This window comes from Glossina fuscipes, unplaced genomic scaffold (genome assembly GCF_014805625.2).
Source record: "Glossina fuscipes isolate IAEA_lab_2018 unplaced genomic scaffold, Yale_Gfus_2 28, whole genome shotgun sequence".
Lineage (NCBI taxonomy): Eukaryota > Metazoa > Arthropoda > Insecta > Diptera > Glossinidae > Glossina > Glossina fuscipes.
The window spans coordinates 351,194-373,812 of NW_023998423.1; the positions used below are offsets into that span (position 1 = coordinate 351,194).

Below are 22,619 nucleotides of genomic sequence, written 5' to 3' on the forward strand. Positions count from 1 at the left end.
AATAGCTAATAATTTCTAAAGCATCGGCCCCATTCCCTTCTCTCTCTTTCCTCTGCCTTGTGATGCCTTGATTAGATCTTCTTCTCTCCCTTTCTACCTTTGCTCGTAGTGAAAGTAATACATCTTCGTTTGGTTTGCATTTCTGTATGAGATTGTGTTGGTGTTACTGTCACAAATTATGACTGATTGCACGCATAAATCTATTCGGGAACCACAACTTTGACAAATGTTTGGATTTAAAGAAAGAACAAAAAAAACCAAAAAGAAGAATATATTCTTATGAGATATCTGCATTCTGGAATGCGCAATCTTTTACTAACAGCGAACCCTTTCTCTTTCTAAAATGGTTCAAATTCTTTTTCAAAATGTTTCTTCAAACCTTTTTAACAGGAAGAAATTCTTAAAGTAAAGTAAAATGAGTACGGGCATCTAACATAAGACTATTGGCTCTATTTTATGTGAACAGGTACTATTTGTTTTTCTTTAATAAAAATTTTCAAAATGTTTTAATAAATTAATAGAGAAAATTTATTAAAAAAAAATTTTTTTTAAATTTGTATTTGTAAAATATTTTCAAAACAAATTTACCAATTTTTCTTATGAAAAGGGTTAAGATTTGCAGTATTTGGTCTTTAATCACTTAACTGCTTTTGATGAGAATACTCGCCATGAAAAAACTACAAAAGTTTGTGTTGTGACGATTATATTCGTAACGAGTAATAAGTAGAGACAATTTGAACTTGAAATTGCAATTTTAAAGGAAACTAAAATACATACTTCAAGAGGTTTAAAATATTTGGAAGGCATGTCGAAATGAAGTCCTAACTCTGCCTGTCTAAGTTGGAAACATTTAGGATTACGTAACTTCAACTTCCAAAGTAATCCAATACGAAAGTACGGAATACTGAAATTAGAAGATAAAAGTCTTTTTCTTACAAGCTAACTTCATATTATTCTGTAGTTGACGAGTATACTCGTCATCGTAAAATTTTTGCGAGGCAATTTAGATACGGATTTTTCAAAGATGGCGAAATACTTAGCTGGCTAACTAAGGATGAGCATAGAAGCGTTACGGTAGCATTTTATTAAATTAAAGAAATAAAGGAGTGTGTTAGCCTTCAAACTTTGTTAAGAAAAGAAACCAATTAATAAATTTGAGAACTTATAAAGCAAACCTATTCGTATTAGGTGAGCCAATAAGGTCGCCGTTGATTCTTTAGTCAAATTGAGGCCTTATTATAATAAAATGTTAGAAGTAACTTTGTTCAATGTGTTGCCCAACAATAGCCACTACTTTTCTCATCTTTTATATGGAATACGATTTAGATGCGGGACAGGCAGCTGGTTTTTTGATGATACACACAAATGAACCCATGTTAGCGGGTCGTCGTACGCATGAACGAATCATTCGAATAAGTAATAAGCCATTTATTGGAACTCGTGTGAACTAGAAGGCATAACGACAGTTGGTATTGTCGGAGAGCTGCATGTATTCACCAAACGAATATTGTTATATAATATAACTACATATATTTCTTCGTACTGAGAACTCAGGATATCATGACTTGTGCCAATTGCATCAGTTGTTGCTGTAGCTTTCGCTTGTGGTGGTTCCGTTGGTAGGAAAACAAATCGACATTCCTCCCTCTTCTAGGCACCTAAGTAAAAGTAAGTGCAGCCAATCTAAAAGGAGACAGCAGTGTAATTATTATTTATTGAGCATAGTTCGAATCTCATTTTTATCTACATATAACCGAGGAAGTGATTTCCCAAGTTTGCAACTTTCCATACTACAATCTTGTATTGGTCCTATAGCTAGTTTGATCTCGGTATATGAACCGTTTACTCAGAATTTTGTCTAAGTTAATTTTTTTTTTGGTGAAGGAAAACCATTAAGTCTTCATTGTTCTTAGCAAATCTTAGAGCCGTGTTGTAATATTTTGACTGGTCACTAATAATAACACTTTAATTTAAATTTTTTTTTTTAAAACTGAGTTAACCCACTTTTATTCATAGAAAACCTTCGATTGAGGTTTACAATAATAGGCACAACTCGCATTCCTCTATACAGTAATGTATAATTATTGACTGAGGAAGAATCGGATTTAAACAAAAAGTAAGACCAATATTCAATTTAAAATGCGCGGATATATCCAATATTAGAAATATATTTTTTCTACATTGTTAGCACCATGGCAAGCGTCGGAGTCAAATTCTCATATAAACGTCATTTGCGTTCCCACAAGTGTCATAACATAGAGAATAATCGCTTTTTAGCCTTTTCTAAAAAAAATGAAAGGATCTTTGCTTATGTAAAAGAGAAAAACTTCAGTCTTCGAATTTTTCGGAGCAGGAAACGTTTACACTCTGCTAGCCTGCTCTTTCTTTTTATGATGAATCCCCCTTTAGTCTTCAAATTGAACTCCTGAGCAAGATGGCTTAAGGAGTAACACCACCACTTAATAGAAAAATAAAATTCGAAGAGATAATTAAAAAAAGAAATTATTATAGATAGACATAGATAGAAATTATTATAGATCCTCGCCAGGCATTTTTAACGTTTGTTTTGTTGGAAGTTTGATTTAAAAAAAAACGCAATAAATCTGCATGTCCACAGATATAGCGGTACAAATATCGAGTTACTTGTGATTGACGAGCATGTTTCCTGTCAAAATGTTTTGAAATGAACTTATCAAGAATTCGCTACGCACCGCCATAGAAAATGTCGTATTAAGGATATAGTAAAAAATGAGAATGAAAGGAAAAGATGATATCTTTCTACAAAAATGTGTTCACAATTTTAGAATCGCAATAACTTTCCTCTTTTTTTTGAGTTGGCTTGCAATACAAGCGTCGTACCCAGCTCTTGCATGTTCAAATGCTCTTTTCAATTATCTTTTCTCGGCTTGATTTTTTAGCCGAAAGGGCCTCCTCTGCTACAAATGACAGAAAAAAGAGAAGCAAAAGTTTTGATTCCAGAAAACCTCCAAAACTTTTAATTTCTAGGCAGAAGCATTGGAACCTTTCGGAAAGTTTTAGCCCCAAACATATTGAATGCGTATTAGTAGCCGAGTAGGTAAAAATCGCGACTATTAGGCCCGTGTTCACAGGTTCAAGCCTCAATAGCAGACGACTTCCCCTGACCGATTATTCACATAATAAAATATATCTACTGAATGGATACTAGCTACACTAACATTTTCTTACTTCGTACTGCTTCAATATTCACATAAATATTTACTAGAGTCTTTTGTTAATGTATTAGAGAAGCTAGAAAAGATAATATGTGGCAACTGCCTGGCAATCTTTCCGGGGTAATTGGAGACATGTTCGAAATCTTGAGGAAAAAGTCTTTTTATAGTGCCCCGGACAAGGGTAAAGGAAAGTTTTGTGGAAAACAATTTGGGTGCGTTGTTGGTTTAATTTTTTCTACATATTCCAGAAAACTCAAAGCATCTATGAAGCCACAACAAATTTTTTTTTTTAAATTATTAACACTGTTACGCTTAAGCAAGCAACATTCATCGTCTACCATCCGTTGAGTGGAAAATAAAAATGGAAGTTTACGATGACCCCGGCAAAAACTTGTCTCCGTATGGCTAAATGAATATCCGCTAGAAACAATAACTTTTAGTTAATTCTCCTTTTACACCCGTAATCGTAGGATTAGGAGCATATTGCATTTGTCAAAAAGTTTGCACCGCCCAGAAAGAAGCTCCCACGAAGTATATGTATTCTTGAGGTCCGTCTATGTAATGTCTGTCTCTTGGCTGGAAAAATTGAGCTATCAACTTAAAATTTAGCAGAAAAATTATAAGTTGGCATTGAAAAAGGGCCAAATCGGTTGAAGGAGACGTCTACAGTATCCGTAAATTGAGAACACCTCCATTTTTCAAAAGGAATAAGAAATTGGTTGTTTTGCTCATTACTCATAAACTATATCACATACATCTAGAAAACGTACGTAAACGTAAACATATATTCCATGTGCGATGCTGTAGCACCGCAAAAATGAGAAAAGTTGACCTCGCGTATCCAATATAACAGTCACCACCTTTAAAATAATCAGAAGCAAACTTTAAAAACTCCATAAAGTATATAATTTCTCGGCCTTTTTCAAATTCTGAATTCACTTAAGCAGGTCAGTCTGTTCGTCTGCCTGACGGTGCTTTAGCGTTTTTCCCAGTTTTCCAGTCTTTCTTGGTTTAACGTCAAAACCGAAATTTTTTTCAGGTTTTCTAAGGGAAAAGTAAACAAAAATCTAACAGAAGCCTCTAACATTCTCTAAAACTCGTTCTGTCAGCTTCCTTGATATTTATTTCGATATGTTATGAAAGCAAAAGGTTGAGTCCCCCTACGCCTTAGTAGGTTTTTTTCCTGTCTATGATGTAACAACGTATTACATAACAAGAAAACGGTAATTATTAGTCTTAGGCTCTATCTTAGAAATTTCAAGCATGTTGGGTAACACATCGCAAGAGTTATCCAGGATACGCAGTTGCAACTCGAATGGAAAGTTCTGTCGCATCCAGCGTACTCACCAGATAGAGCGTGTTCTTATTACCACTTGTTCAAACCAACATAAAACGGTTGATCATTGGATCGCTGCCAAGCCAATATCGTTCTTTCGACACATTACCACCATATTGCCAGATAGATGGGAAAAACTTGTGGAGAGCGAAGGAGAATATTTTGATTAATATATATTATACCAGCTTTCCTCAATAAGTGCCTTTTTCAAGTGAAAAAATGATCAGGATACATGCGAAGCCCTAATATTTAAATTTAACGCAAATTTGATAGATTTTTTTTTCTACATTCAAATTTATTGTTGGCTGATTAAGGGTATAGGTTGCATATTTTGATAAAATAACCCAATCATCCATCATTTAATTAAAACTAAAACATCAAGTTTTCGCAAAATGTCTTTCAAGTCGCAATCTATGCGTGACAAATTATTAATACACAAATAATAAAAAATTATTAATGTTGTAGCATAACCGAAATTATTTTGGCTTGGCGAAGCCCCTTTTTTTCTCTCCCTCTCTCTTTTTGAATTTTCTTTCTGTCACCTAAAATATAAGTTGTTTAACGTGAAAATTTCGAGAGAAAGGATACAAAATTTTTTAACAATAATATTGCGTACGCATACGTACATACATATGCAATGACGCTTGTACATAAATACTATAGAAACAAAAAAAATTTCTTTGGTCAAATGAAATACTTTGTGTGTTACGTGTTGTTAAAAGCACTCAAGCAAACAGCACTGACAGCATTACGTTCTTTGATGCGAACTAATTTAAACCAATACGCGCTATGTTAGTAGAGATGATGTTCGTCGTTGAAAATATTTCATATTTTACCTGTTGGGTTGATACTTTGTACGGTGTGTAGGTTTGGCAATAAAATTGCATTCGGTCGATATGTGATATGACCGAACCCTTATGGCTCTTAGGCGAATGATGTGAGATTGTAGTGCGTATTCCAGCCGCGTATTCTGTCAAGTGGTTGCACGCTTATCTGCATTCGCACAATTTAATAAAAATTCATGAAACAATATGTCAGTCGGTTTTTCCCCTCCTAGGAAAAAAAGCATAATAAACATAAACCGAAAGCGGAAACATCTAAAGAAAACGAAATTAAAATAATCGTCAAGGTGACAAGACATCCTTGCAACATTTTGTTGGCAAAAAGACAACAATTGTAAATGAAAAATGGAAAACTGCTTTAATTAATTCATCATGTGAATCATGTGAATTTCAATACGTCTTTCGAGCTTTCTTTATATACTTAATTTTGGTTAAGAAAACATTGCATTTTCCTTCGTTTGCAATGAATGTTGTCTTGAACTGAAGATTGATGAAGTAAAAGTTTTTATGTAAAAGTGTCTTAATTGCGAGCAACAAATACTGAACACTGCAATTTAAATAAGCTTGTTGCGAACAGACTTAGACTCGTTAAAGCAATTTTTGAATAAGGAGAACCAACGACTATGTTTGAGTAACAATAACCCAGAGATAAAGCCTCTATAAATACACCTACATACATCTACCGTATGTCAAGCTATACATGATAGGGACCTTTGAATTTTTCATTTTAGATCCCAACCAAATAGTTAAAGATTGATTGATGATATATATATATATATATATATATAGTTAGACACATATATAACAAAATTAATTTTCGAAGAAATATTTACATATTTAACACCCACAGGACGCTATTATGCTGGATTGGAAGGCAGGCGTTTTTGAAATAAATTATTTGAAGCAAAAAAAAAATGATCATTTCCCTTTCAAGGCCTGTAAACAATGGTATCGTGCTTTTTACTTGCCCGCTGTCTGAAATTATTTTCTGGTGGATGATCGTACATTGACTCGACAAAAATACAATTATTATTCGGGTTGGCGATACTGTTTGTATCATATGCGAACGCAACATTGCACGCGAGTATGACTACATATATAGCCTTTACGCCAGCAGACCGCTTTCATTGATTTTCCTTTTGTTTTTTTTTTTTTTTTGTTAATATGTCTAATTACTCAGAGGACGTCAATTTACGGGTAACAAGGTGTCGAGCGGAAAGAACTAAGGAGAGAAAAAGACTTTAGCAGTACCGAGCTCAATCATTAGCTCTTAAGGCTTTACCGTCTAAGCACTCAATGATGACCACACTGAGATTTGAACCCGCGTACACTTTCGCGATTCTTATCGGCTGCTCAGGCGGATTAATGAGAGAAACAAGAATATTAATAGCAAGCTCAACTTTCTTCTGTCCTTCTCCTATATTTTCCTAACTACACAATTGCGAATGCAACAAAAGCAAACATAAGAAAGCAATTTCCTTACCAGCGTGAAGCGTTGAACCTAAGGTACATTTTAATGCGGTTTTTACGGAGAGATACATCAAGTATTTCACAAAACGCTGTAATATCCGCAGTGAAAAATTGTTGTCTTCGACAAACAAGGTTTTCCAAAACGCTTCACAAGCTAACTCTTGCTTTGAATGGATTTTTTTCCTTCAGAAAGCCGTATTTAATCAACACGTGATATGTTATGTTATATGTTATATTATTAACGTTAAGTCGATAGTGGTTCACAAATATATGATCAGTATGACATGAGATTTTGAAAGACATCCTGTGAGAATATAAGAACTATTGCTACAAAACGTTTTCAACATCTTACATGAAAATTTGGGCTTGAAAAAGTTTTTTCAAGAGGGGTTCAATATGATTTACTAAAAGAGAAAAAACTTAACAAACCAATAAAAAGGAGATTTCGATATTCTACAATATCAAGTGAGTGTGGCCAAGATTATTCGGATTACTGTATAAATAATTCAGGACCACGTAAGGAATACGGAGCAGAAATTTTTGTCGCTGTATACGCTTTACGCTGATGAGCAATAAGCAAAAGAGGCAATGCTTTTAAACGCAGAGGCGTTCGCCTCTATTTTACTACAAACGTGTACTCTAACTGATTTGGTCCGTTTTTAATACCAACCTGCACGAAAAAACTTTCAATGTTTTTGCCAGATTTGAGGTCGATACTTTTGTTTTTGCAACCAGATAATGGACGGGTGAGTAAACACGCAGACTTATGCAGATGAACTCTGAATTTGATAATGATCAAGAACATATCCATTCTATACGGTCGTTCTGCCAAAAAAAACAAGATTACAGTACTCTATACTATTAGGCGGGCGTGGCCCAATTTTGATGTATATATATATAATGTAACATGATCGGTAAATGTACTTAGAAATATTTATCATTGCATGTGCTATAGTTGACAAACAAACAGTTACACAAACAGACAGACGGACGGACAAACACGCCTACATCGAATTCGAATGTGATTGGGAATGAAGAATGTATGCATTTTATGCGATTTTTGATAAAATTAATAGAACCCTGAATTTAAATGGTGAATCTAATATATAGCAGTTATATCGTGAAAAGATCTACGCTAATGTTATAAATAGTCGAAATCTTTAAATCGGACTATAGCTATTGGTGCGTATATGAACAAGTGTTTATTTTCTATATATGTAATCACGTGTGTGATTTAGAGCAAACTAGATATGATATAAGAGTTTTCCTTTCTAATTGCTTAAAAAACTGCATTCTTTGTGATCATACACGTTTGTTTTTCTTTCGTTCATTTTTCCTTCTTGCACAACAACTAAGAGAGAGCGAGTTTTTCGGAAGACACAGAAAATTTTGTAAAATGAACGAGTGTTCAAAGGCATGCAAAATAAAACATGTGTGTGCGTAAATTTGTTTTGATATATGTGTATAAAAATCAAAAATAAACTGAAACGAACTGGTGCATATAGATGGTTATATGCATTGGCATGTATGCATGCATACAAAGCCTAGACATCGTTCACAATAACGAAGAGAGAAGAATCAAAAGTGCAGAGAAATCAAGAGAAAAAGAGAGAGGACACAATAACCACGCCTTCGTGTGAGCAGTAACATTATAAATTATGCATGCCGGAGAGTGATAGAAGAGAGTAAGACAACGCGATGGAATGCAAATATAAATAGCGCGCACACAAAGCAACAAAATCCACGAAAGAGAGCAAAAACAACCTGCTGTAATAAAAGCTAATGCTTGATGTGCGGTGAATGTTTGAGATAAAACCCCACCCTTACGAAGTTAAAGCCATCTTGTTTAACTGTCAAAGAGAACCATAGAAAGTTTTGTCTTTTTTACTCTTACCTAGCAAGCGTATTGAGCAAATTCATGTGGTCGGTCGGTCGGCGGGTAAGATTAGTTGAAGTAGAAAATAAAAAAAAATATTAAAAAAATGAAAAAGAAAAACACAACCAGCCGAAGTAGCACTCTACTGCACAAGGAAAAAAGTCAATAATAGCGATGCTTATCCAAAAACCATAAAAAGATTATATTCGCGCATTTCCGATTACGAAAAGCAACAACAACAGTAGCAATTCACATTGAGCATCAAGTGTATATGAGCAAAAGGGTGGAATCTGTATCTACTGCATCTCTACTTTTATACAAGTACGGGAACAAAGTACAATAGATGATGGTTGTTCGTTAGAGAGCTTCTTCTTCATCGTCCAAACTATGATTTTGGTAGCAAAACGGACCAAACATTTCAATGTTTGACTTGTCGTTATCAAATGCTATATTGACTGCATTGTGATAATAATGTGCGCGTCGGCGGTGTTCAAACTTTACTCAGACATAGTTTTAAAACAATTTTGATTACAACAACGTGAACAGCCGGTCAAAATGGAAAAAAATTTACATAAAAAAAAAAATAATAAATATGTAAATAAAAATATAAAAATTCGAAGCCAATTAATTTTAAATAATATTTAAATAATATTTGTAGTAATTAATTAAAAATTAAAGATCACTACTTATGCTTGAATAACTTACAGGTGTCTTTATATGTAAGTGCATAAGCATTCTTTAGACAACAGTGATTCTGTATGAATTTTAAAGCATTGTTTTGTGTGTGTTTGTGCGTCCATGTACATAAGTATATGCGTGTCTAAATACGTACGTGTGTTTGTGTATAAGCTAGACGTGAACATTTAAACTTTTGCCATTAACTGCTCCAACTTTATATCCGCTGTGTTAGTATACCATCTCTGCCTGCTTAACTGAGTTGGACTTGGACTATTGTTGATTCGTATCGACAGTTTTCACTGGATTTTTCATTTAATTCCGACCATTAAACAGTCATCGATATTAAAGTAAGTCTTAATTGCGCTTTTATGCCTATGCATGGCTTTCTTAATCTCGTATCACTCTCACTCATTCTCTCTTTGACCACCCTTTAGGATAAAAAAGAACAGTCTAAACAACCTCCATCCTTCAAGAGGATAATGTTCATATACTCATTTTATCAATTCGATTGATTTTTGTCACGTAGTTTAATATTAGCAGCATTTCTAATACGCTCCACATATTTTCTTAGACTAAATAACACACACTTTACAGCTTGGCAATAGGTTTCTCTTAAGCAAAAGTTGCTTTGAATTCCATAAACTGGATTTAATTAGTTTTGGTTTCCCTAAATGAGTCCGTAACAGGTCGCTTATCATTTCCAATTATATTCAATGAACTTGTCAATGCAATTGTTTGCCAAGTGCGAGTGACTTCATCTCTCCGTGCAAAGACTTTTTGTTTCACGCAAAATTTCTTTTTTTGCAGTTTCACATGCAGTTCACTTAAGCGTAGTGTTCATCTCGGTTGCACACATATACTCTCCTTTGCACTTAAAAATTTTTTAGGTGATTCGTGCACCAATGTTTATTAGCGATTGTCTTTCAACAAGAAAGACTCTTAAGTTTCTCTCCAGAAATTAATGATATTTGCTTCATTCCTTAATGATACTTACGACTTTGAATTGACGGTAGGCTGTTACCAGTTGTGTTGAATTTACTGGAAAGTGCTAATCTGGCCCCGAAGCCTTTGCTGGTATAGATTCGGATTTTATACCGATTACGAAAGGATCATAAAATTTTCCAGTTCACAATCCACGAAAAGTAGCAATAGAGATCCCGTAAAGTATATCCTAACTTTTTATCAAACGATAGATTCCGAATTGATTTAGTCTTGTGCATCCTTCTTTCTATCTGCTTTTTCTAGGCGTACCCACGTTCGCAGAAGCTGAGATCAAAAATTGAAACATAGCGTACAAGCTATTGTTTAACGAGCACATATCAAGCTTGAAAATGAGCGCAATTTGCTTACGATGATGCTCATAAAGCGTATCATTCGATATCTATAGCAGATATTGGTTTGAAATTTCAAAGTAAAGCACTGAGTTTAATTTTTTCAGAAACAGGCCCGCATTAGCCAATTAAATTTGTTGGCTTATTTGAGCAATTGAACCAAAGCTTGTTACACATATTTACGAAAATGTTAAAATGTGAAAGGGAAAGCCTATCCAGCCTTGCGTTTTCGGCCATCCTCTTAAAATTACCTTTTATTAATCAAGTTATGAATAAAAATTACGAGTTTTAAGCGAACTTGAACATTTTTTTGCTGGATACAGGATCATTTATTGTCACAAAAATTTTTCTCTTTTATATTTTTTATTTGACCTAGGTTCTCGATAAGTTTCCACCTATTAGGCTAGCCAAGTTTAAGTATTAAATATATATACATTACCTGCAATGTTAAATAAATGATGATTTTTTTATGATTTTTGACATTTTTGTGTCGCCTCCTCAGTGATTCCAAAAATGTTCAATGGTTTTTTTTTTAATTTTTTTTTTTTTTTTTTTTTTTTGATGAGGAATGTTAATTTTGACCAGCTCTATGAAGTAGGATAGGGAAGAAAAATTTGAGAACCCATACACGTAACAACGAAACTTATGAGTGGGAACTAATGCAGACAAAAACTGATAGTGTAAAGTCCTTTATTATTATTTCGAATTTTTGATTATTAGTCAAAAACGCTTTTAATGCTTAATTATTTTGCAGTTAAATTTTGGAATACTTTGACCTTTGAATGCTTGCGAACTAAACTTTCAATCGTTCGATTTAAATAATAGCAGAATTTTAAGAAGGTGATGAAAAGGCGAAAGAGATTTAAAAACCCCTTCAGAAATTTTGTAATTTTTATGAATTATTATTAATACATTGATAAGTTTATTAACAGTGGAGAATTTTCTTTTTATGAGGAAATGTAGTTTTTTGATCCATCTCGTGTATATAGTCGATTGACATGTAAAACTCATTAAGTATATAGGACTTAAGTAAGCGTTTAATAAATTGTGCTTGTTAACCGACGATGTAAATCAACCTTAACCTGCTTAAATGGACCAAATTAAACTGAGGAACTGAGTGCTTCGATGAAACGCATTCATAGTCTGATCTAAATTAATGGATAATAAGTGGGTCAAGGTACTTTCTGTTGTTATTTGGACTTTGGCACTGTTACAGGTGCTCAAAAATTCGGAGCTATGAAAGGTGCCATTTGAATATACCACATTCGCTTAAGCGTTTCCCCGGTTGCTCATCCGAAAAAAACAACCTCAATCCTGATGTCCATCGTTCTCATTTTTTTGGTCAACACGTAACCCATTATACACATAAACTAGAAGAAGAAGATGGCGAAAGTTTTAAACGGCAATGAGGGATACGCGCCAATAAAAGTTTCCACTTTGATAAATCCCCAAACAAATATTTCTACGCAGAATTAAACAAAATATTTCCTAGTTAAAGATTACGGCATTAGCTATCATATATATGGAGACAGTGCGCTTTCAATGTGAACTTGGCTACAGAGAAATGCAATTAAATCTACCGTAGGGAAAAACCGAAATGACTTTTCGAACAACCTAATATTTTCGGGCTTTGCTTGCCGCTATTAAGCAAAGTCGCCGAACGTAATCATACTTCTACGATTACTGACTGAATTTGATTGAATTTCTCTATGCAAAGAAAGAGAAAGTTGTAAAAAGCCCTTAAACTTCTCGAAAACAAAAGTTTATCAATCTCCTTTAAAAAGAGCTCTATAAAGAAATGGTGGCCTTTAATATCGCACTCAAAACTATTTCATTTATTTTCCAGATTATGTTGCAACGTATTGATCAACTTAAAAACATCTATGAGATCCTGTGACAAGAATATTTGCCAATAGAATAAAGAAAAGTTTTATCCTAGACGTAGAGGAGAGAAAAGTGATCAACGCTTAGCGAAGAAAACTTAGTATAACGATTGATTTCAGTACAACAACAAGTTTCAATCAAACCGACAAACTGTCGACATTATCGATAAGAAACTTTTCGGCAAATATGCTGAACAATCTTGGGGCCAATGTATTAGGTGAGTCTACTAGCAAATAAAACAAAAAAAAAAAAAATTGAAAATTGCAAAACAGCACTACATGTGATAAATTATTTATTTGTTTTTTTTTTTTTTTGTTTAATGGAAATAAATATAATTAAACTAATTTCTTAAGCATATACTTCCGGTTTCCCACAACTTAAATAGCTCTATGCTAACTAAGTGATAATAAAAGAGAGATAATATAAGAGAGTAAGAAAGATATAAACCGCTTAAAGAGAGCTCGTCAGTTTGCCTTATAGCCTGTAATGTCATTAAAAACGAAAAAAACAAAACAAAACTTTTTTTTTTCAAACTTACAACCATAATTAAGTTGATTAACCATAATTACCTGGGAAAACACCAACAAATGTATGTTAAATAAAAAAAAAAATTTTTTTTTTCAACAATTAAGGCTTAAGTCTCTCTCATTGAATGCTTAAATTAAGGAGAGGAAATATGGGTTTCAAGTGAGCAATCGTAAGCATGTGTGGCGCTGTGTTTCGACTCATAGTGATAATTGTAATAATTGCTCTTTTAAATATAATTGTTTTAATGATTTTTATATTTACATTAATTTACATTTTTATAGTTTATATTTACACATTTTACATACATTCATGCAGGCATGGATACGTACGCTTACATAGGCGAGTCCATTTTTCATTCTCACCACATTATTAATAATTTTAAAGCACTTTCGAATTTTTTATTTTATTTTTTCTTTGAATTTATTTCGCTTTTAATTACTTTTCCTTTTTTATGTTATGACTGCAGCAACACTAAAAGATTTATTTTTATAAAATATATGGCTATCGAATTGCAGTATATTGCAGTTTATGTGTATGATTTACATGAATTATGAGCTTCTGACGCTGTGCTGGCTGCTCTAGCTCACTGGCTGCTTGGCTGGTTTAGCTGATTCCGTTTGGCTTGACTGCTCTGGTTTTCATTGTTTACGAAAAAAAAGAAATAGAATTTTTTCTCTCCTTTCGCAGTTTTGCTCGATAATTAATTATTTTAATTTAATCGATTTTTAATTTATTAGCAATTTTTCACACTTACTCTACAACTGTAACGAAGGCATAAGTGTTTTAAGCATTTTTGGCATTTAATAACTCAAAGGTGCTGTTACTAAAGTAGACCAAAAAAAATTTTTGTATTATTTTTTATTTTTATACCCAAGTCCACTCTGGTACAAAGACGTAGGCAACACAAAGAAAGGCTTTAGTTAGACACACGTCTTACTATAACGATTGATTTAAACTCATTTTTAGGATCGGATAAAGCTTGTCTGTCCCTCTGGCTGTCTTGTTTGCTTATGTTCAACAAGAGTTTGAGATTTTTCGATAAACATGTTTTGTCACAAGGACAAACGCTATTGCAAATAGTTCCGATCAGATCACTTTTTTGACAAGTCGTTATGCGAATAACTATAGAGTGGAATTTAATGGTGGTTCGTATTCCACTATAGTGTTTTCACTACTTTCAATCTTATATTTCAAATCTGCTCGATTACAACACTTTTAGCTGTACATTGGACGCCCCTACACATTAATTCTGTGTTAAATAAATTCGTCACTTAGGTTATATAAATTCATTTTTTATGATCATTGGATAATAAATGTGCTTTTTCACCAGATATATATAAAAATTTATAAATTATAAAAATCGTGACATCTGGCTCATTCTTCATTCTCGTATTATAGAAACACAGTTGCAATTTTTCCATGGTGTTACACGATTCCGTCTTATATGGTCACGTATTACAGGGTGGTGAGTGCGTTTGTTTTACGGCTCGTACACGTATTAAAACATATGTAGTTACCGGTATTTATGCCGACGTTTGAAAGAAACTCCTATCAAGATGGACGACACATACGAAATTGAAAATTTTGCCTTATATCTTCAAAAGCACAAAAGGATTAGGAATACTTGGCAATATTTTTCGTGCATCAAAAGTCCGGAATCGTTTAAGGAAATAAAAAAAATTTATGGGATTGTCGTTGAAGAAAGGGCCCCACCGCCCATTACATCCATGCCCCCCACCGATTATAGTTAGACTATGGTCTATCATACTGTGAATTGAAACCGGGTATATATCGACTTGATAGTCGCAGTTCTTAGCTATTTGGCTATGCGGTATTGTACTCAAAAGTTAATTCAGACAAAATATTTCGAATGAACTTGAAACTGAAGTACATCTCTTGAGCCAACTCGCTAAGATTCTCTTTTGTAAGCAGAGTTCGCTGCTTAATAAAAAATTTTTTCAAAGAGAAGTAAGGTAAACTCCTAGGCGCTAAAATACACAACGCTACAGTTTTCGTAAAGTACAAGGAATATAAAAGACTGGTTAGCTCGTTTAAATATTTCTTCTAATTCGTTTTTGCTGCGTCTATCAAAGGACGAGAAGGGGAGAAGAAAAGAATCGCTCTATAGTTGAATTTGTGATTCAACATCAAAATCGTCATTAAGCACTTCGGATTTCTTGGGAAAAATCTGGATGGATTTTTTCCAGAACGCTCTCATTCTCATATCCATTCAACGATCGTCTCGAGAATGGTACACTAACGAAATTTAGCTTCGAAATGCTTTGAAATGATAAATTCCTTGTAAAGAGATCTATTTGTGTACCAGAGAAGTTAGAAATTCACAAGCAAATCATTAGAGTGCTACTCAATTGGGATATATTTGATGCAAGCTGTCATTGGGGAGCTTAGGGAAAAAGGCTAAATTTCAAAAAAGAAAATTGTTTGGCGTAAAATTTATTCAAAAATCAACATGTTTTCAGCGGCTTGAGGGAAAGATTGTGTAGTAATTTTGTGCAATGGCTCGCCACAGTTATGGTTAAATTTAGAAAAAAAGGCGGCCGATACCTTTCACATGCATCTCTAAGAGACAAATTTCGAATACATAGCATTTATGGTCGAATGTACGCTACTAGTGGAGGCGTATATTTGCAAGCCAAGTAGCGTCTTGAAAATGTTTGGTTTCGACTTGGAAGTGGCTTTTTGCTCCTATTGCCATTGAGATCTATTTATAAACCCAAGACCTCAGGAATAGCTCAGAGCTTTACCATTGGCTAATCAATTATTTTGAGACGTTTATAGATATTTGCTTGCTTTTTATTATGAATATGAACATGCACTTTCGATTGAAGATTTTCACATATCCCAATTTATGTAACAGTAACTAGAAATAATAAAATGTTGCTAACTAATTGGCATACGTTACTTCTTCCAATTAGGTTCTTAAGAGTACAAAATTGAAGATTGAAGTTCGATAAACTTCTCGTATTGAAACCAGAGAAGTAAATAAACACTTTAGTTCCACAATTGTTCTCTTTGTTTATAGTATTTTGGGTCTAGTAACATCTACGGAAGTTCTCGTTTACAACCATTAGCATACGAGAGGTAATTATGTGTGGTTAAATATTATACTAGTTTAAAATTTATCTTTGTTTATTCCCTTATAAATATGAGCGCGGTGCCTTCGATTTGAGAACGATTGGGTATTTTACTTCTTTTTAGGTTCTGATTCAAATTTTAGTCCTTAAAAGCTTGCTTAACATATCGTATACCTTGTTATATTTACCTTATTGAGTTACGCCAGATTTAAGTCGTTGAATATTAAGAATTTTGACAACGACAGAAAAATGACCAGAGATAAACAAATGGAACGACAGACGCTAATCAGTGTAATGCATAGAAATTTGTTGAGTATAAGTTCAACCAAATGCAGCTCCACAGGTGTTCTTTTAGAAGCCATAATACTTTTCTGTAAAAAAATGAGTCATATTTCATGTAAAGAACTATGTTTTTCGAAACCCATAGAAAAAAAGGGCTGCGTTTGTCCATCTCGATTATATCCCTAATAAGGCTTCCAAACGATTTTTTCGGCTATACAAGCAGTGCCACCAAATTGATCAATTTGGTTGTAAAGTTGAAAAAAATGGACGATTGTGGAAAGTTTTGTTCTTATATACCAAAAAAAACTGATTTCAACATTGCCGGGTGTTACTTATGCACTTATTATATCCTGTCCACGAAGTTTGGCTCCATATCCATTCGTTGAAACGTTCGCAAACTTTAGAGAGCCGACAAAAGTTTTTAATTATATATTCGTGATCAACATCAACTTTTATCCATCTGTCTGTCTGTTTGTCCACGTAGTGCCCCTTCTCCGTCAAAATGAGCCTATTGGTTTCAAATTCGGCAGAAACATTTGACGTTCTTGCATGCAAGCTAGTATTTAACTTGGGCTAAACCGGCTACAGTACCACGTAAAATAAAAAAAAAGAATACCTTCGTTTTTTAAAGAAACAAAATTGATTATTTTGCTTATTACTTATAAACTATAGTGGATAAACCTATAAAAGGTTGCGCTTATATTCCGCAGACGATGCTATGGTATCTATAGAAAAATGGATTAAATCGGCCACACAGTTCAATTTTTGTTCTGGATGCTGCAAACATTTTGAGAAAACAAATATACCCCAAAATCAATAAATAAAAAATTTTTTCTTATTGCAAACTATTATTGCTTCGCAATATCTCTCCTGGACGGATCCAAGGAAATAAGGAGATTGAAAAGGGTTTATATTAAATATTGGTTCCTTCATTTATTTTCCGGAAGTTTTTAGGTTTATACAGTTTCTAGTCATCTATTTAAACATTACAGTGTTAAATTGTTCCTATTGCAGGAACGCACCATTAGACGCACAACACCTGCTATTTTTCTCGTTTTGATTCCCTTTACTTATTATCTTCATGAATAGATTGTAAATTAAACATGTAATAAAAACAAAAAACAAAACTGAGTAGTGCCGCAAGTGCCGCGTAAGTACATTATAGTCGGACCGTTAGAACACTACGCCACTTCGTCTAGTACAGTTATTAATTGGTTTTGGTAATAATACATCCAAAATTACGTATATCGAAGCATGATCATAAAATCATATTACGTCATCGAAATTTAGCGAACGCTACCTACTTCCAAAAAATTTTATTATTTTAAAGTTTCCGTCATAACAAACTGGAAATTGGTTTGAATAAGGCTTGCTTTTCATCACAATCCTCATATATGTTGGGGTTTAAATAAACAAACCTATGTGATCCAATTTAACTTCTTCTTTTCTAAGTTACTACTAAGGACCAATTTCAATCATAAAATGTTAAAAATAACACCTTTTTCTGAAGGGCTTACTTTTCATGAGGATTCTTATATGCAGTTGGGATCCAAGAAAGAGACCCAAGCGGTGCTTATTTGGTCTATTTAATTTTGCTGTCAAATCATTACCATGACCAAAATTTCCATCAAAGAATGTTAGCAACTATTAGTTAGGCCTTTATAACATATAACACGTGGTCCGATCGCGTGGTCGGCAAGGCGGATTTCTATGTCAATTTACTTTTATGACCCAATTCTTATTGTGAAAAGTTGTATCCATAAAGATTCAGATTTCGTGGGAACGATAATATGAAACGGGATTCAAAAAATCACCCCATCCAATCTAAAGTTTTCACACCAATTTAGATGGCCAAACGCCTATTATTCAGCGAGTTTTGTCGAAAGAAGTATTTTGAAAAAGCGTTTTAAAACGCCTTACTTTACAAAGTCGTTATAGCGGGTGAGATTGAAAAAGCGGAGCTACGCAAGCCACTTTCAATGGCGTTCGTTCCTGGATCAAAATAAGTCAGGCTCATCAGAACTCTGTCTTGATGATTGCGGCCTCCAAGTTGAACACGAAAATAAGTAGTTAGCCACAGACAGGCAGGCGGAGAGACAAACTTAGAATCATTTTCTAAATCGATCGGTATAGTAAATAATGAGTTTATTTCAAACTCTTCTGCGTGCTACGTACGTCCGTACAAACTTAAAATATGCGGTACCACAAGTGGTGTAGGGTACAAAAATGGATGATTTTGGAAAGTTTCTCTTCTAATACCTCAAAAATATCGATTCGAATTTTGCTGAAAAATACTTATAAGTCTTTTTTGTTTAAGGCATCGAAATTTATTGCCAGTAGACCCAGGAGACCCGCACTAACGATCGGGTTAACAATATTGAACAAAAAAAAAAAAACAAGGAAATAAAATTATTTGCTTTAAACGATGAGTAACGAAAGCGTAACTAAATATATGGGAATACTTTCCTTTTTCACTTATTCTGAACTTATTCGTTGCGAAAAACTCTTGTTTAAAAATTTATTATACAGAACTTTGACTCTCTACTTTTATTATTGGAAATATAAATTTTCGTGGATTATGTAATAATTCGGCGAAAAAACAAGAAGTTAAAAAATGTGCATAAAGAAAATTATTTTATTTTCACTGCAAAACGGTATAATAATAAATTTTCTAATCCCTTTTATTATTGTTGCTTTGTTTCGCACTCAAACTGGGAACGAAAGGAGATATCAAAATTTGCATTTTTCCAACATTAAGTTAAAAGAACTTCACAGTGCTACAAGTTGAATACTAACATATACAGGCAAAAAGTTGTATATGCATGTATTTGTAAATTCCTGTATATGTGTGCTTGTGTGCGTGTGTGCGTGTGTGTGTGCGTGATGACAATTACCAACAATTTACAGACGTAAGGATTTGAAATTATACGAAAATTGCCAAAAAATTACAAATTCAAATTCATTTTACTTCCCACTAAAATTTATTATAGTTTTTCTAATACAAACAAACCTACGCATACGTTTTGCCACAATACATTTCTACATATTCACAGGGAAATGTTGGCGCTCTACGTAAATTTTAAACAGTTTTTTTATTGTTTTCTACTGGTTTCTATTTCATTGCCTTCTTCCCTTCTTTTGCGTTGGTTATGTTCGTTTGTTGTTTTCCGTTTTATTTCAAACGAAGTGAACTTTGCTTTGTATACTTACGTAAGGATTAATTAAATTAATTTTATGATTGCATTTGTAATTTGTTGTTACATTGCCGTTACTCTTCACGTGTGTGTGTGTGTGTGTGCGAGTGTGTATGTGTAATTTTCCATCATTATAATCCTTTTTCACGTATATTTTTTGTATACGTATTCTATATGCATAGGATAGGATAAGGACTATGTTAGACAAATATTTCTGATTCACTTACACTCTAACTGCGTTCCTTTATACGTGACTACGCGCCTACATGTGCGTGTAAGTGTTTTTGTATTTTGCTGTTAAATACATTTTATTATGCTGCAATGAGCTTTAATTCGGTAGAAGCCTCCATGAGCGATTATTTATTGCGGTTCTATTTTTGCGCTGAAAACCGCTATCATAAGCATATTTGCACTCGCAACCACATGGAGACATACATACGCACAGAGTGTAAAAAGGCTTTATAAGTCGTAATTTAAAATGGGAAATTTTTGCTTATATTTATTATCGTAGCCAGAAGCGTGCAAGTGTTGCCCGAGCCAAAGAACAACAAAACAAGGTAACAAAATTCTAAAATTTCAATAATTTTCATTTTAGAATTGTGCGTAGTTTCGACAAACAATTGTAAAGTCGTACCCTAACCTACGCCATTCTCCCTTCTCGCATTCAAATCATCATTCATGCATACGTACACCAATACGCTGCTAACGCAACGCACGACGCGAATGAAAACCAAACGTTTATGTGCGGTTTCTATTGTTTCCAATGAGCACTTTTCCCAGATTTCTCATTTTATTTGAAAATTGTCCGAAATTGCAAACTATAAATTTACGTTTTGTGTGCTAATTTTAATTAATTAATCGCGAACAGTTTTTAGGCAACGCAATCGCCTTATTTGCCAACACATTTGCCTACCTACCAATCATCCTACCTGCACGCATGCATGCGTACTATGTTTTGTGGTTTCGTCTTTTAGGCGAAAATTTTGCAAATTTTCATAAAATTGTGTCGGTTTTAGTGGTCTTTCCAAAATTATATATATATTGATATATATAATACCACGCGCATATATATGTATGCATTTATTTATCAAAACATATATATATACTAATGCAATGTTTGTACGCATTTCATCAAAAAGCAATTAGGAGACTTCGGAAAAATTTTAATAAAATTTTATAAAAATTATTCCAAAGAGACAATAGAGTTAGATGGCCTGCGACTAATAAAATCCCCAATTTGAGAATGCTTACGTAAAAGCTTAGACGTGTCACGAAAATCCTCTTCATGGTACTTAATGAAACTACGCTTCAGTCTTTTGCCAAAGAATATGTTGAACATGCACTAATAAGCCTTAATTTCTAAAAAGTGTTAAAACATTACGCGTTGAAAGTCTTCGAAATCTTCGGATATCTTTACGGCCATTAAGTAATGCTCCGGTTACTATCATCCTCTTTATCGTTAGCGTCGCAAAAAAGCTAGAGCGATGCAATGTCGGGTCAATATGCCCTGACGAAACTTTCGCAGTCTACATGACGAAAAAATTTAGCATGATTGTAACAGAGCAGTAAAGCATACTTGTTCGCTACTATAGCAAGTGCTCAATCGGTGAAGGCGCAACACTTATCGATGGGGTAAGCACTCACTAGACTGCGGACACTCCCTATATCTCTCTCTTTCCACACCTTCTTCTCATCGCCACCGTGTCACGCATACAGGGGACGCTTTTGAGTGATTGGTCATATTAAAAAAAAATAAGAGAAAGCAAAAACACGTATCTACTCCAGATTTCTGCAATTTTATGCGTTCGCGAAAGCTTGACATGGTTTTTCAGATAGACATAACGGCCGGTTATGTGCTTGATCTGTAGTATAAAAATCAAGGCCAGAAACAAAACAACAAGCCATTTTCTAGCATGACGGCGGAGTCTCCAATGATTAAGAAATGCCGGTTAACTCTGAATGCTTGAACGGTATGGTATGATTTGTGTCTTATCTAGCAGATGTGCGTCAGACGACAACACGGTAACTGTGGAAAGCAATAACTCGTCCTTAAGATCATCTACTCTTTTTACTTCTTTTGTTTTATCCTTTTACGCTTGAGTAGTTTGCAAATCGGGCCTGCTCTTGGTAAGATCCTCGGCAGATTTATACCGGAGAAGATTCTTAATGGGTAGCAAGAAGATTTAAAACCCAATATATTTCTTCTCAGTCCAGAATAGATTTCCTTTACGTCCTTATAAGTTTTTAGTCCGAGTTCGAGTCTTCATGTCATCTGCTCTGTCATTCCCCTCCGCGCACAGCGCGACAACGTACGCTCCTGGGAGAAGGTTTTGTTGGTATTCCTAAAGATCCCTCACAAGTCTAACAACAATTCTAGATGGATAAACGGTGTGAATAGTCTTGCTATTCAACCTTATATCCAGCAATGCTTTGGCAATAAAATAAATCCACATTTTTGCACACAAATTTCCCAAAAAAATAAAGACAGAGTGACCCCTATAACGCTTTTTGATCTTATCGAAAACTAACCAATTCATTAGATCCGAAAACAACATGAGCCATTTATCCGAAGCTTGAGTTATGACTGTCCAAGATAATTTTTCGGTGAACGTTTAATTGATGTCGGCTAAAGGGAATTCAAAAGTGAAGCAAAGCATTTAACCACCTTGAAAATTTTCACGTTTAATTTCCTCGAGATACTATAATGTTGTCTTACTTGAATAATGGATTGAATGAATTGAACAAAGAAACATTAACATTATCATAGACTTTAGAATATGAACTTTCATACAATGTGACAGAAGCGAACATAATAAGCGATTTTATGATCCTTTTAAAGATAACCATTACAAAATAGGTCCATTAATATCTATTAGATATTAAATGCAGTTTTTAATAACTAGAAAATA

At 33.9% G+C, this 22,619-nt stretch overlaps 2 protein-coding genes across 4 annotated transcripts in view; one reads left to right on the forward strand and one right to left on the reverse strand.

The window, feature by feature from the left end:
• Positions 1 to 1,622: 1,622 nt before the first annotated feature.
• Positions 1,623 to 22,619, reverse strand: part of LOC119636583 (inositol-pentakisphosphate 2-kinase) — a 100,588-nt gene continuing 79,591 nt past the window's right edge. The window contains exon 11 of the mRNA XM_038032021.1: positions 1,623 to 1,683. The gene's annotated coding sequence lies outside the window, so the exon portion shown is untranslated. The remainder of the gene's footprint in view (positions 1,684 to 22,619) is intronic.
• Positions 9,414 to 22,619, forward strand: part of LOC119636584 (homeobox protein orthopedia) — a 50,375-nt gene continuing 37,169 nt past the window's right edge. For all 3 annotated transcript variants that reach the window (XM_038032024.1, XM_038032022.1, XM_038032023.1), the window contains exons 1-2: positions 9,414 to 9,743; positions 12,574 to 12,828. In XM_038032024.1, the coding sequence (XP_037887952.1) occupies positions 12,798 to 12,828 (31 nt within the window). In that variant the 5' untranslated portion in view covers positions 9,414 to 9,743; positions 12,574 to 12,797. The remainder of the gene's footprint in view (positions 9,744 to 12,573; positions 12,829 to 22,619) is intronic.